We start from the raw sequence: 14,044 nt of genomic DNA, 5'->3' as shown, positions 1-14,044 counted from the left end.
GACTGGAAGACAAAATAAAAAACAAAGCAAATTGTGACTATTGGCATCTACAGTGAAACCTAAATTGGTAACACTGACTTGTTCTTGTTAGATATCATGATAATATATGATACAGGTAAAGGTTTTGTTCAGTGTAAAAGAGCTTTAGCTCCCTCCAGTGGCTACTGCTGCTTTGAATAAACTTAAGTATTACCAATATTTCTTGACACAAACCACATTAGGTAGATGCTTCACATTAAAACAAATATTCATGTGGTTAGGGGCTAAATAAAAGTAACAAAAGATGTCCACAGATCTGAGCGAACAAATCATTACATGACTACACCAGTACAGTAAACATATATTTTACTTTACAATGTTTTATTGTACAGGGTATTTTTTTGCTGGAAAAAAAAATGTACAAAGCAGACCTTAAATATTCTAATTTCCATTCTAACTACTGATGGACAGGAAAAAAAAGTCCCTTTCGAAGTGAATCAAATTTCTTTTTACAAACATCCAAAATTAGCATTAACAGGCATTCCTACTTAGTTACAATGCATGCTAGTTACTCAACACCAGAGTCCAATTCAATACAAAGCTGATGTCAGTTTAGAGTAACGAGAAAAAACCAAAAGGATCTGAACAAATAAATAAAAAAGTGAGCTCTGAAATTCTGTACAAGACTTCTTAGAATATCAATGTACAAAACATCACTTAAAAACCTTTGTAGCTTAAATTGCTGTTACAAATACACTTCTTTAAGCAAGTTTTTGTCATTAGCATACAATATCTGAACACTAATGCACAAACATGGTCACTTCTGTTTCTGAGGTCTGGTGGACGTGAAAATCAAAAGAGTCGACTGTAAGGGGAAGTTCTCAGTTCAGTCTGTAATTAGTGTTTTTATAAAACACATTCTGTGAGATGTCTGAATCAACGTTTTTAAATGCTACAGTATTCCCTTTCCTCTAAACAAAGTCAGACCCTGTTTCTTCATTCTCTTGGCACTCCGCATACCAAATATACAGGGCTTTGACTCTCTGACGGCCCTACAAGAGGCAACACTCAATAATATGCCAACACCTTTTCCAGAAATCTCACATTTAATGAACTACCCGTGGCTATTAGCGAAAGGACACATTTGTTACTATGCAGTTACTTGAAGGTCCTGCTTCTCTTGTAGCAACACATGAATTTGAGACTTTGGGCCTCGCAAAAGAACAACTTGTCTGAAAAGATTCAATCTTAAATTGACGCAGTGATTTAAAAGAATTTGTGACAATGATGAATTTTCTTACAAACAAAATTCACATGAGTCATGTACAGATACATTTCTCTACAGGGGAAAACACTTGTTTGAAGAATTATAATGCCTTAATTGGAAAGAAATTGTTTAAATATGTTGTTTTTTTCTTGAGATTTTACGGCCATACTTTGGAATGACTTATACAATTCAGCGGTTGCTTGAAAAACAACTCCGTCAGCGGCCTCAGGGTCTTTATGCGTGTCACTGTCCAGGTGAACACCCTCCGTTACAACACCCAACAGTGTAACATCACTTTCTGTTTAATGGAATATATTCTCTCGTCCGTGTCAAGCTCCCTGGACATCACTAGGACTGAACAATTAATCAAATTATCGAAATCGCAATATGGCCAAGTCCAAAAGCTACGATTTTTTGATAAAAAGGTCAAATGTGTGACAAACAGAATTTTAATGAAGCACTGTAGTGCTGCCGAGATGTCTGTTTGGTACAGACCCCAACAAATGTCAGATCATGGTCTGCTGATTTCCAACATCAGTACTTGAAGTGTGAAATTATTTTTGTTTGGCTCTTGATGATTTTGTCCACAAATGGAGTGGAACGAGTAGCCCTATATAGCAATTTGGGTGTGATGATTACGCAAATGATGAAATCTCACAAATGTGTGTCTACTCATGAACAGGAGAATTTCATCAGGCTGAAATTTACAACAAGTTTGTGCAGTTAAGAAAGTTTGCTGAACGTGACTCAGAACTCGTAGAAGCAAATGTCATGGAAAAAAAGTAAAGAGAGGTTTGGGATGAGAATACAGAGAATGTTCTTGCATGAGGCCCACCGTCATGTTTAAGCTTCATCTTGTGGTTGTCTGGGTTAACTTCACCAATTTCTACACACCACAGTGACTCTGTCTGTGCCTTTCCATTAAAAGCACCTCAAGACAATATATACTGATGACAATAATGCCCACAGGCATTGTAATGGCACTTTGAACTCTACTGCCTATGTTGACAAATGCTACTTTTTTTGTCTTTTTATTCTAAAAAAAAAAAGGGATCATATGAATTTCTTTTTTTCTCCCCTCAGATTGAACTTTTGCATGGGTTGATCTTGAAGTATAAAGAGCCCCTGATGACTTTTTGAGCCAGTAAATGGCCCTTTTTAGTACAGTATGCAGCCCTTTCCTCCCATGGCTCAAACCCCGGAGATAACGGAGGACGTCAAATATCACATCTGAACACACAGACGGACTGAGGTCTCTCAGATTTGGCGAAACATAATTAACCACAAACTAATTTATGATTTTAGGTCTTGAAAACTGGACTGTAGGATTCTGGGGCTATACTTGAGTTGGAAAGTCCAACGCGGACACTCAAATGACTTTTTTAACTAAAGTGTGTGATCTCGAGAATCAGTGAATCAGAGAATCAGTAGGTCGTGTTTCAGCTGACCTGTCTCTAATCAGTTGTGTGGGTCTTTCTTTTGATCTGGGAAGACTGAGTGGAGTTTTGGGGTGCTCGTCTGTGTATGTGCGTGTGTGACAGGGTCCAGCGATGAGCCTCATGTGCCTTTGCCGAAGGGCCCGCTGTGCCGCTGATTGTGGTGAGAGCTAAAACCGGAGTTGGCTGACTGATAGGCCGGTGACGCAGCACCGTTCTCCCTCTCAGAGTTCTGACACTGTGGCAGTTCTTTCTGGCACGGCTCCATGGTAACGGCCACACCCACGCCGCTGCGCCCTGACGTCATGTGTGTCACCTCCGACCAGGTGTCCTTCTCTGGGTCGTAACACTCCACACTGTCCAGGAAAGTGTTGCCATCATATCCTCCTGAAAACATGACATTGACATCTATGAATATAGTTCTGTACTCCACCGATTTAAGATTGCACGACAATAACACTGTCGAACTCACGATGGACAGTTAAACAAAATATCAAAATCAATGCAGCAGAATCAGAGATATCATGTTTTTTTATTCCACACATTTTCTTCCGTGTCAAAACCTGGAGCCTACATTACCCATAATGCAACCAGTCTGCCGGCAGTTTGGTCAGATATTCTGGTGTGTTATGCTAGTACGGCTAATGTGCTCGTGCTGCCAGCCTCAAGCAGAGATAAGGAGCGAGCCACAGAGGTCTGGTAAACTCACTTCTTTCTAACTCCGCACCCCAAGATTTGTTTTCATTTTCACACTTGTAGTCCTCTAGTCTGACTCAAGTGACGGAGCGTTATGGGTGCCAGTTCCAGAGCTCCGGTATTGTTAATGCTGACTCTCCACGCGGTTTACAGGGACACGTAAAGGGAATCAAATTGTGATTGTTTTTCATTGCAATGTTACAAACAGCTCATGATTGAATTTGATTAACAATACATGGATCAACCTTTGATACATCTGCCACGATTATGATATTTAGCATTGTGCTGTGTTTGATTGACAAACTATAAAAGCAGGACATTCCTTATTTATTCATTTTTATATGTGATATAATATGTAATATGTTTCACCATTCTTGGCTTTTTAATAGGTTTCCTTGGGCAAACTGAAAATAACAGACTTGCTTCAGTGAAGAAATAAACCATCTTGTTTCATGAGCAAAACGTTATCTCTACAAAGTGTAACTGAAAAACAAAGATGCCTGGATAAGAATGTCCTCATTAACATTAGGAATAAAGGGTTAGGGTTAGGGTTAGAAAGGGTCCATAGAAATATGTCAAGTTACACGACTACTCACCCATTACATAGATGCGTCCATGTAATGCAGTGACTCCCAGAGCACTGCGTCGGTGCCTCATGGAGGCAGCAAAGCTCCACGTATCAGTTTCCACATCATAGCGCTCCACTGTGTTCAGCTGGTTGGTACCATCGTAGCCGCCCATCACAAAGATCTGATTGCCCAGTGAGCACACACCTGAAAAGAGTCAAAGGTTAGTTTATTCAAGAGTTAGATGACTTAATCTACATGTGGGCACACAGTAGAAAATGCTGCAAGCATGCACCAGAGTTTGCAAAACTACCGGTGAGTTTATGTATTTGATAAAGTTTAAAATAAGTGAATCTCTGCTCTGTCATTTACACAGATATTCTGGAGGTTGTGTAAATCCATTCAACATGAAATCCCTTTTTTGATCTCAACAGCACAGATCAGAGGGCCTGTTGAAGCAGATGAAAACAATATGGATGGAACCTTGCTCAGCCAATTAAGAGTTGTCCAAGTGGACAAGGTTTTCATTAGAAAGCAGCTTTCCATCTCTTCCTTACCAGCTCCGGAGCGCACAGTGTTCATGGGGGCCATGGTCTTCCACTCATCCCTCTCAGGGTTGTAGCACTCACAGGAGCTGAGCCGGTTGGCCCCGTCAAACCCCCCCACAGCGTAAAGCAGCCGGTTGATGACCGTAACACCCACACCGATACGCCGTGTCAACATGGGGGCTACCAGCTGCCACTGGTCCCTTTCTGGATCATACCTGCAGAGTACGAAAAACACGTATTGATTAGTTTCATTGTTGTTATTAATTTCTAGGATTTATTTTCCCATATTCTCCTAATTTGGAAACCCAAATTCCCTATGACTGCTAACCTGTGTAACTGCCAGCTCAGTGAGAGCTGCGGACAGAAACTTGCTTCCCGTGTCGCCATCTGCCTCTTTTCACCTGCCACTGATGAACTTCACAGAGGGTGTAACACATGGGAGGTTCACACAAGTACGAGAACCCTCGAGAACCCCACGAGAAACACAGGTAATTTTGTTTGCTGAGATGTACAACCAAACCAGAGGTCCTCTCACTGGGAATTGAACCTGCCTTGCACTGATCCATTTGGGTCCATTTTCACCATTTGTAGTCTCTGATTCTATTACAAGGTCATGCAGACAGGTTAGGCATGCTCCCTCCTCATAGTCACTGTGGTGTGCCTGGTTAATATTTGTCACTACTCTCTGTGTCATCTGAGGACCAAAGTCAGAGTCATCAATACAGTCTGTATTACTGACAACCAGTCAGGTTAACAGTTGTGCCACAGGTCCCTGTCTGGGTTTGAGTCATGCCTACACAGCAGGACAAATACGTTTAACACTTGTTGGTGGGACATGTTGATGGTGCTTAACATCCTCCATCCTTTCATTGTTCATTAAAATGTTTGCTGTTGCTGGCTCACTGCCCAGACCAACTGTTGAGAAGAAGCTCAACAAACAAAAGTTGTGAATTATAAACCGTGTGAAGGAGTTATAGTTAACTCAATGTTTTCTTTTGAATATATTAAGTGAGACAAGTAGTGGACATGAGTTCAAGAGTTCGAACGGGGTTGAGAAAGACGATGAAAATTTTGAAATTCTATTTTTAGCCACCATGTGATTTACTGTTCAGTTTTTACGACACAAAAATATTTCCCTGTAGACTGAAGCTTCCTGATTGAAGCTTTGTTGGAACTAAAAATATATTACAGGCAGTGGAACAAAAACAAGTTAATTCCTGCCGTTGTGGCACTCATTGACTAAATGCTGTGTACATATCCTATTGCTTATTTATTACTGAATCAATACACTAAGACAACACCACTGACATATAGACAGTCAAATAAAACTCAATGCAATGGGCTTTTAAAACAACCAGGCACAAATCAAAGCACACCTGCAGCACAGTGAGAGTAGGTTTACCTGTTGCTAGTTAAAGTATAAGGTTGGTGTTATATATTTTATTACCAACAATAAATCAGGCTGTGGCTACACTGACTATACCTGTTAGCAGAATAAATTCAGGATTTGGTCTCTTCAGGGGAATTGTTGGAAGATAAAAAAGAAAAAATATAAAATGACACCAGCCTCTTCCATTAACAGCTCCTTTCGCTTACCTTTCAACACTATTGTGATGAATGCACCCATGTGATCCACCAACCGCATATATCATGCCATCGATGACACCGACTCCGATTCGGTTCCTGGGTACGCTCATTGGTGCGCACGGCAGCCAGCAGTTGTTCATGGGATTGTAGCAGTCCAGCGCATTCGAGTCCATGTTGCCATCGGGCGCGTTGTTTCTTCCCCCAACGGCGTAGAAAAGCCCACTGATCACACAGGCTGCTAGGCCACTGCGGGGTACTTGCAAGTCAGCTAGCCTCAGCCAGGCTCCTGTGCAGGGGTTATACGCCTCCAGGTAGCTGAGGGACTGACGGAAATATCCCCCTGCTGTGTAGATGAGCTGCGGCACCTTGGGCGTTCGGCAAGAAATGACTTTGGTGGGTTTGTGGAGGGTGAGATCCTGGAAGATCTGAGCCAGGTAGTCTTTACACTGGGGGTCCCATTCCAGAGACTGCAGCTGGGCCTGCAGGAAGTTGGGGGTGAGGGAATGGCAGCGGACAGCCTGGAGTAGGGCCTGGACGTACGGTCGCCGGTTCTCCCGGTCGTAGCGTACCCAGGCCACACATGCCTGGAAGACTTCGGACTCACAGCGCACGTTGAGCTCATCGCGGCTGATGAGGGTGACCAGCTGGCAGTGGGACAAGTTGAAAAACTCCTCCTGGGTCGCCACCTAGGGACAGGAGAATGGACGAAAACTATTAAAAACCTTTTATAATGCAAGTGCTGAGCTTTGATCAATTAACTATAGAGAAGGAATCCAAACAAATGTATACTCGAGTGTCTGTTAGTCATGAAAATATAAAAAGTGGAATTCAAACAACTATGTTGAGGAAAGCAGATTACAATTCAAGGGTGCAACTAAGGATTATTCTCATCATCAATTAATCTGATTGTTTTCTCAATTAATCGATTGATCATTTGGTCCATAAAATATCAGAAACTTGTTAAAAATGCCCATCGCAGTGTCCTTAAGGCCAAGGTGACATCTTCAGATAGCTTGATTTCCTGAACGACCCAAAGATATTCAGTTTACCATCACACAAGACCAAAGAAAGTAGCAAATTGTGGACATTTTTTCTGAAAATAGTTGCCGATTTATTTTCTGTAGATGAACCAAGTTCGTTGTGTTGTATTTAATTGTTCCGATCAAATAAAACAACTGTCAGTAAACACTAAACAGCGAATGACGAACTGTTTCAATAGATCCAAAACCAGGCCAAGACCAAAATCATGCCTTTGTGTGACACTGTCCAGTCAAATGTCAAGATCATGTGGGAGACAACACAGTAACAAGATAAGGCTCATTTAAACTAGGATACGGACTGAACAGCCAGGAAATCTGGCTTCCTGCCTTGGGAGTCGTAGTACATTTTAAACCAAATTCACAGAGGCATGTATGCATAAAACATTATACTTGTATCTTTTGTTTTGAGAAACACAAAATTGTTTTAGAAAAAGGCTCTCTTTATTTACGTTTCCCATAATTCTTTTTTTATATATAAAAAGCAGATGGAAAGACCTCAATTTATTTACTTGCTGATGATTCTTTTTGTAAAGAAAAGCACATCATTTATGAAAGACTGAACCACCGATAGATATCACGTAGATGCGTCATCTGTGTCTCAGTGAGCAGACTAACCTGCCTCTGCATGACTTCAGTAAACTCATCTTATCATCTCATCAGTGATCAATAGAGTGTCGTTTCATTTCTTTTGTGCCTCATTGTGCTGCTATATCATGCAGTCAGGTAGGCTAAAACCACAGGTAAAACCACATCATGACTCATAGCTTGCATTCTTGACGGGCCAGTGGTGAGCAGGTCTGAAGCAGAAAAGTCAACCAGCAGAAACCACATTGGAACAAGTGAAACAGCATTAACACACGCCACGAAACACCTTTCACATGAAATCCCCTGGTACAAAAATGACTAAAAAAAGGGAAGCTCAGTTTCTTTTTTCAGTTAGGGGCTGTGCAGACACATTTCTAACTGTTTTAGTAGGAAAAATGTGATTATCATTTCATCACTTTTAGATTACGTGAGCATTACTTAAGCTGCTCAAACTTTTGGAATGAGCATGTCACTAGCCTCAAATTAAGCGAACCCAATCATTTTTTAAGCCACTAAATGGTACCATTAAAATTCATAGATAACTCATTTGCCGCTAATTAACAATTACATGGCACCTGGCAGTGCTCGATCAGATCAGATCAGATGACAACAACAGGTAGCGAGCCAAGTTTCATCTCATGCTTGTGACTGCAGTCCTTTCAAGACAGAGTTTATGGGGCATCCTGGAAGCCTAATGGTTGAGACACATACTACATAACTATAATGTCCCCAGCTAGGGACCTTTGTTGCATATTTCTACACTTTCAACTATCAAATAAGAGCAAAAATGCCCCAAAACAAAAACAAGCTGAGCTTAAGCTTCACCTGGCTGAAGTTCATGTAGATGTACTCGCGGGCCTTCTGGTGGAGCTCTGTGCAACCAATCTGCTCGGCAAAATTGGCGATGCCAATGGCGTTGCTGGGGTCGAGCTGCTGGACGAGGAAATCACAGCAGGCCTTGACCACGCTGTCGATCTGGTACATGACGGCGCCGTTCATCACGTGAATCACACACTTCTCCCCTACAGAGATGCTGGCTGTGTAGGCAAACTCTATCAGCCGGTCCATAACCTGAGCCAGCGAGAAAGAAAGAAAGAAAGAAAGAAAGAATGAATAGGGGAAGGTTTGAAGTACAGAAGAGGGAGAAGGAGAGGGTTGAAGAGGGATAGAGTTCACACAAGAGAAAGTTAATGGGAGAGAAAAAGGAGGAAAAATAAGGCTCTATTTGTGTGCCTATTCAGTTCTCTCCCGAAGGACAGACAGATTGGCATCTCGTAAGCTAACAGGAGATGCTGTGTCCATGTGTGCATTACCTACATGAGCTTAGCAAACACCCAGGGTAAGTAAAAAAGGTCAAACTAAGTGTACGCTGCCAAGATTTACTGTACTTTTCACTGTGTATACTTCAACTGCACAGAGTAAAATCTTCATTTTCAAAAGTGCAACTTGTGTCAAGTACACAACCATTCGTCTTTGTACATTACTGATATAATAATATAATAATAATAATGTATTCTGATAATTATACTGTGGTCTAATCAGTAACAAAAGGGAGACATACAAAGCAATCAATAGCCTCGATCGCACACCAAACCACTGTGAAAATTCAAATGTTTTTGAAATTAGGACATTTCCCATAAAACCCATTGGTTCTTGTTGTAAGGTTGATGCTGCTACGGCAAGACGCTGAGACCTTTAACTTAAACACAGGTTTATGAAAGAAGAATAATGGTAATATTCCTGTTTAGTGCTGTAAACAATCCTGTTTTGTGTTGGAAAGCAATATAGTAAATATTGGGCCAATACAATCTAGTGTCAAACAAATAAAAATGCAACTGTCTGATCCTTTGATGATCATTATTCGGATGTCTCAAAATAACACCTAACACCTTTAAGACAGTCAGAACTCCAGCCACCTTTACTGTGATGAGACACTGACTCATCTTCAATGGTCTGTGAGTGGAACGGTACGTCAAAAACATTTCTGTGGAGGAAAGATGACATCTGACTCACCCTGGGATGGATCCCCTCGATGGGCACCAACTCCATACCGCACTCCTTCAGGCCGTTGGTGAACATGGCCCTGAAGACCGGCGACGAGGAGGCCAACACCACCTTGTGAGCCACAAAGTCCACCGCCTCCAGGTCTTTGTAGCGCACGCGCAGCGTGACGTCGCAGAGCTGACGCTCCAGACGCAGCTCGTTCATGATGGCGAAGGCGGCCGCCGTGTGGCTTTCTAGTGTGTAGCTGAAGACGCGGTGGCCGTTGCGCGTGGACGGAGTCACCAGCGCTTTGCATTCTGTCAGGCACTCTGTCATTTCCTACCCGTTCTCCTCCTCCTTACTCTCTTTCTCAAGAACAGCGGGCAGCGTTGTGGGGCATCCTTGCACCAGGCGCAGGCATGGGTAAAATAAAGAAGAGTTTGAACTGAAACCTGGCAGAGGGCTTAACGGAAAGCTCCAGGCTCTCCTGGGTATGCCTGATTTTTTTTGCTTGTGGAAGAATTGGAGTCTGATTTATGTGGACATGAGGATTTCCTTGCTCTGTTCAGTACTTGAGTCCAGCCATACCGCTCATTATGGCATTACTAGGGACTTCTGTGTGAGCTGCCAGTCATGGCAGGTTGCGCTTTTACATGTTGCAGCTCCAACATTATCAAAATGTCTTGGTTTCAGGATTCCTCTGGCTTTTTCCAAGGGTTAACTTCCAAGTGTTTGTCTTTCCACTCTACAGAAACCCAGACAAATAAAAATGGTCTTTCTCTCGTCTAGTTGTCTTGTCACCAAATGTATTTCAATTGTGCACGTTTCAAATTAATCAGATATCATCAAAGCAAAAAACAAATAAATTTATCTTAAGATGAACCTAAATCCTTGCCAGATTCACCACTGGGGCAGTGCAGTCTCGCATATTGATTATTCTAGAGCTGGGGGAAAAAAGAAGAGAGTCTGATTTACTGCTTCAATTTAAAAGAGGTAATAATTAAAGCTCCCTTCAGAGGGCTACACTTCAGCTGAGAGCTGCAGAGTCAGATACTGTAGATGAGGCAGTAGAGGGATTGTTGACTCTGACAGGGGGAAGAAAAAAAAAACAGGGTCGAGTGCCAGAAGTGTCATAAGTGTAACTTGGAGCCCTTGGGAATGTTGGGGGGGGGGGGTTGGTTCAGTAGCTTTCTCCGGAGACGCCTTCCTCGAGGTTGCCCAAGCTAAGGAATTTGTTTGCACCGCTGTGTTGACTAGGAAGCTTTTGGCTCAGCTGACAGCTGGGGAAAAAAAAGAGGGAGAGAGACAGTGAGCTTGTCTGCACATAAAGAGGCCTGATACCTCACTAAAGGCACTGAAACTATTTAAAAACATAAAGTTTATTTAAATCCTGCCAGTGTTTAAATCTGTGCACACATCAATGCACTCATCTGCTAAAGCTGACAAACACACCGTCTTATGCAACAAGTGGCTCTGCACCAGTCGCTTTCTATCCACTTACACAGCAGACGTTTATCAATGCAAAGTGACGCTGTTTTCTATCGGCCGTCATGGCTTTCACACCCATGATGCACTCTTCCTGAAGCAGTTCAGTGGGGTCAAGGTTTCCTCCTTTTCATGATGAGTATGCTACTTTTAGTAACACCCCCCCCAGCTCCTTTCATCTTTGGATATAGGTGAGTCTGATAAAAAGAAGATTAAATCTCACCTTCCTCAACATGTGAAAAGACTTGTTACTTCCACATCTAAACCCATGAACTCATTTATAAGCAACACACCACTAAGAGTCTCCCAATGTTGGCAAAAATTGACAAATAAGAAACTGCAAGTGGGTGTGTCAGGAATGGCGAGGGAGTAATGTCCGTTTTGAAGGGCGATGAAGTGACTTAAATTAGGGTTGAATTTAGCTGGCCAGCATGACTGAGTGTTTTTACTCTGTCCTGTGACCAGTCCATCTGAGGGCTGGAACAGAGGGAACGGTTTGTGCAACAGCCAACAAAATCCAAGCACAGTCTTACTGATTCTTACTGACAACACCCGCATGCAAACGTGTGCACACAAGCATGTAAACACTTGAACGCAATTTCGCCAAAAAACATCATCTTTCAATCAGAATCAAGGGCTACTTTTTCTTCATGAAATGTCAGGACATCCACTGTAGTCAGTGTTAAAACAAGCAGGAGATCGCTATGCAGACTGATTTGGAAATGAATACTTCTTTTGGGAATATGTGGGCTCAGGTGCATGGAGAAGAACACTTGCTCTGTTGCACACCATTAAAATGACTTTGAGGGATGCTGCAAAAATAATGCTGCTCCTTTTTGTCAATCTAACTTCTTATTTTCGGAACATGAACCGCCTGCAGCAGCGACATACAGTGCAAAGAGCAGCCAACAGTTGCTAATTGTCTGTCTGGTGTTCTCTGATCAGGAAGAGTCAGAGTTAGTCAGCAGCAATGTGAGTGAGTTATGTAACAAAGCACCCATAAGTTGTGCGCGCACACACACACACACACACACACTGTAATCATTACATGAAGTGGTGATAAGAGGACACAGTGCACAGGCCATCTTATATGGCCTTGCTGCTTCCAACTCTGCAAGTAGGTTATTGTGTCCTGCTCTTTAATCAGTTAAGATGAGGCAAACAAAATATTTATGACGGTCAGGGCATTTTTATTTTACCAACGGAAAGGCAGTCAGCCAGCAGTTAATCCCACTGTAATATGAAACACACTGTGATTCGATTTACTGCTGTGCTTTTCTGGGTAAAATAGTTTCACAGTAGAACATATTGCTCAACTCGCTCGCTCTCCAAGGCAGACAGAAACTGCTCGATAAACAGGCTGCCCGAGTCTACATTTGTAGCTACTGCATATCTCTGACCGTACATACAATTAATACAGTAATACAGTTTCAGGTGTGACATTAAAGGCTGATTCTCTTAACACTGAGTTGAACAAAAAAACAATTTGGTCCAAACTACAAACTACAAAGGAGAAGATGTTGTTAAATATAACTGCATTAGATGATAAGAAATGATTGAAATGATTAGTCGATTTGTCAGAAAATGTGTTAATTTTGATAACAGATTCATTGTTGAAATCACTTTCCAGGCTTTGATGGCAAGTTTGATGGCATTTGCAAGTTTGATGGTTTTAGCTATCTCAAATGTGAAGATTTGCTGCTTTTCTTTGTCTTATGGGATAGTAAATTTACTTTCTGGCAATATTTTGGGGCCAAAATAAGCTACCTGAAGGCATCGCATTTGGCTCAGTCAATTTGTAAATTCTGACATTTCATAAACCAAACAATTACAGCTGCAACCAACGATAATTTTCATTATCCATTATGAATTATCTGCAGATTATTCCTTCTGTCAATCGAAAAAAGTCCAACACCATCTCCTAAAGTCCGAGGTGACATCTTCAAATGTCTTGTTTTGTCTGACCAACAGTCCAAAGTCTGGTAAGAGTTATTACTGAGAAACAATGATGTGAAACAGAGAAAAGCAGCAAATCCTCACAATCGAGAAGCTGCAAAGAAATTACTTGAAAGACAACGATCATTTGGTGCAGCTGCCAGTTCATTTCTTTTTGTCAATCAACTAATCGATTATTTGACTACTCTAACTCTAAACTTGATTCAAATAGAGATTAAATGCGTGAAGTGCTAACATTGTTGAGGGGTGATGGATTTACCTATGCCTCCGTACTTGGGGACTCTGTACCACCTTCAAGGACCCCTGGTAACGTTAGACCGTGCACCCTAGTTTGGGAACCACACAGTTCAGTCCTGCAATCCTTGGATGCACATCAGCAGGGCTTGCACAATAACTGGAGTGATTCCCACTTTAAAGTTGGACAGTTTAGTACGAGTTGCAAACAAACACGGGTGTCGCGCTTCATGTGCATTTTGGCAGGCAGCTTTTCCTCGGTGACTCATCCTGAACTCTTCACCGTGCAAACAGTGGAACTGGCTGTACGAAAACATGACCCAGAAGTGAAGACAGTCCTTACATAAACCCAGATGAAATTAGATTTCCGCGCCATCTCCCAAACACGACCAGGTTTCACACAAAGCACCGTTTCCCCCTCCGGTCCCATCACTAATACGCTGATCATTTCTGCGCTTGTTTTGATCAAAATAATCCAGAGCGCTGTGGCGTGAACCGAAAGGAAAGGTGACAGAGATGAAGTAGAATCGCATAAATCCTCTGCCGGGTTTGCGACGAAAGTGAACTCAATGTATCCGTAACAAACAGCCGGAGACAGCACAAATAACAAGTTAAACGTTTCGGAAATAGAGCTGACAGCAAAATAGGCTCCTAATAATAGACAGCAGCGTAACGGCTGAGA

General features: G+C 42.1%; 1 protein-coding gene across 1 annotated transcript; it reads right to left on the bottom strand.

Annotated features, from left to right (window-relative positions):
- Positions 1–58: 58 nt before the first annotated feature.
- On the bottom strand, positions 59–10,756 carry keap1b (kelch-like ECH-associated protein 1b). Its single transcript, XM_070914753.1, has 6 exons — positions 9,718–10,756; positions 8,530–8,775; positions 6,089–6,765; positions 4,502–4,707; positions 3,975–4,151; positions 59–3,069 (listed from the first exon to the last, which is right to left on the bottom strand). Exons 1-6 carry the CDS (start codon positions 10,021–10,023, stop codon positions 2,804–2,806), a joined length of 1,878 nt encoding a protein of 625 aa, XP_070770854.1. The 5' UTR covers positions 10,024–10,756; the 3' UTR covers positions 59–2,803.
- Positions 10,757–14,044: the final 3,288 nt, after the last annotated feature.

Source organism: Enoplosus armatus, chromosome 2, assembly GCF_043641665.1.
Source record: "Enoplosus armatus isolate fEnoArm2 chromosome 2, fEnoArm2.hap1, whole genome shotgun sequence".
NCBI classification, from domain to species: Eukaryota; Metazoa; Chordata; class Actinopteri; order Centrarchiformes; family Enoplosidae; genus Enoplosus; species Enoplosus armatus.
The sequence above is the reverse complement of the archived record's forward strand: the minus strand, read 5'-3'. Positions and strand labels throughout refer to the sequence as shown.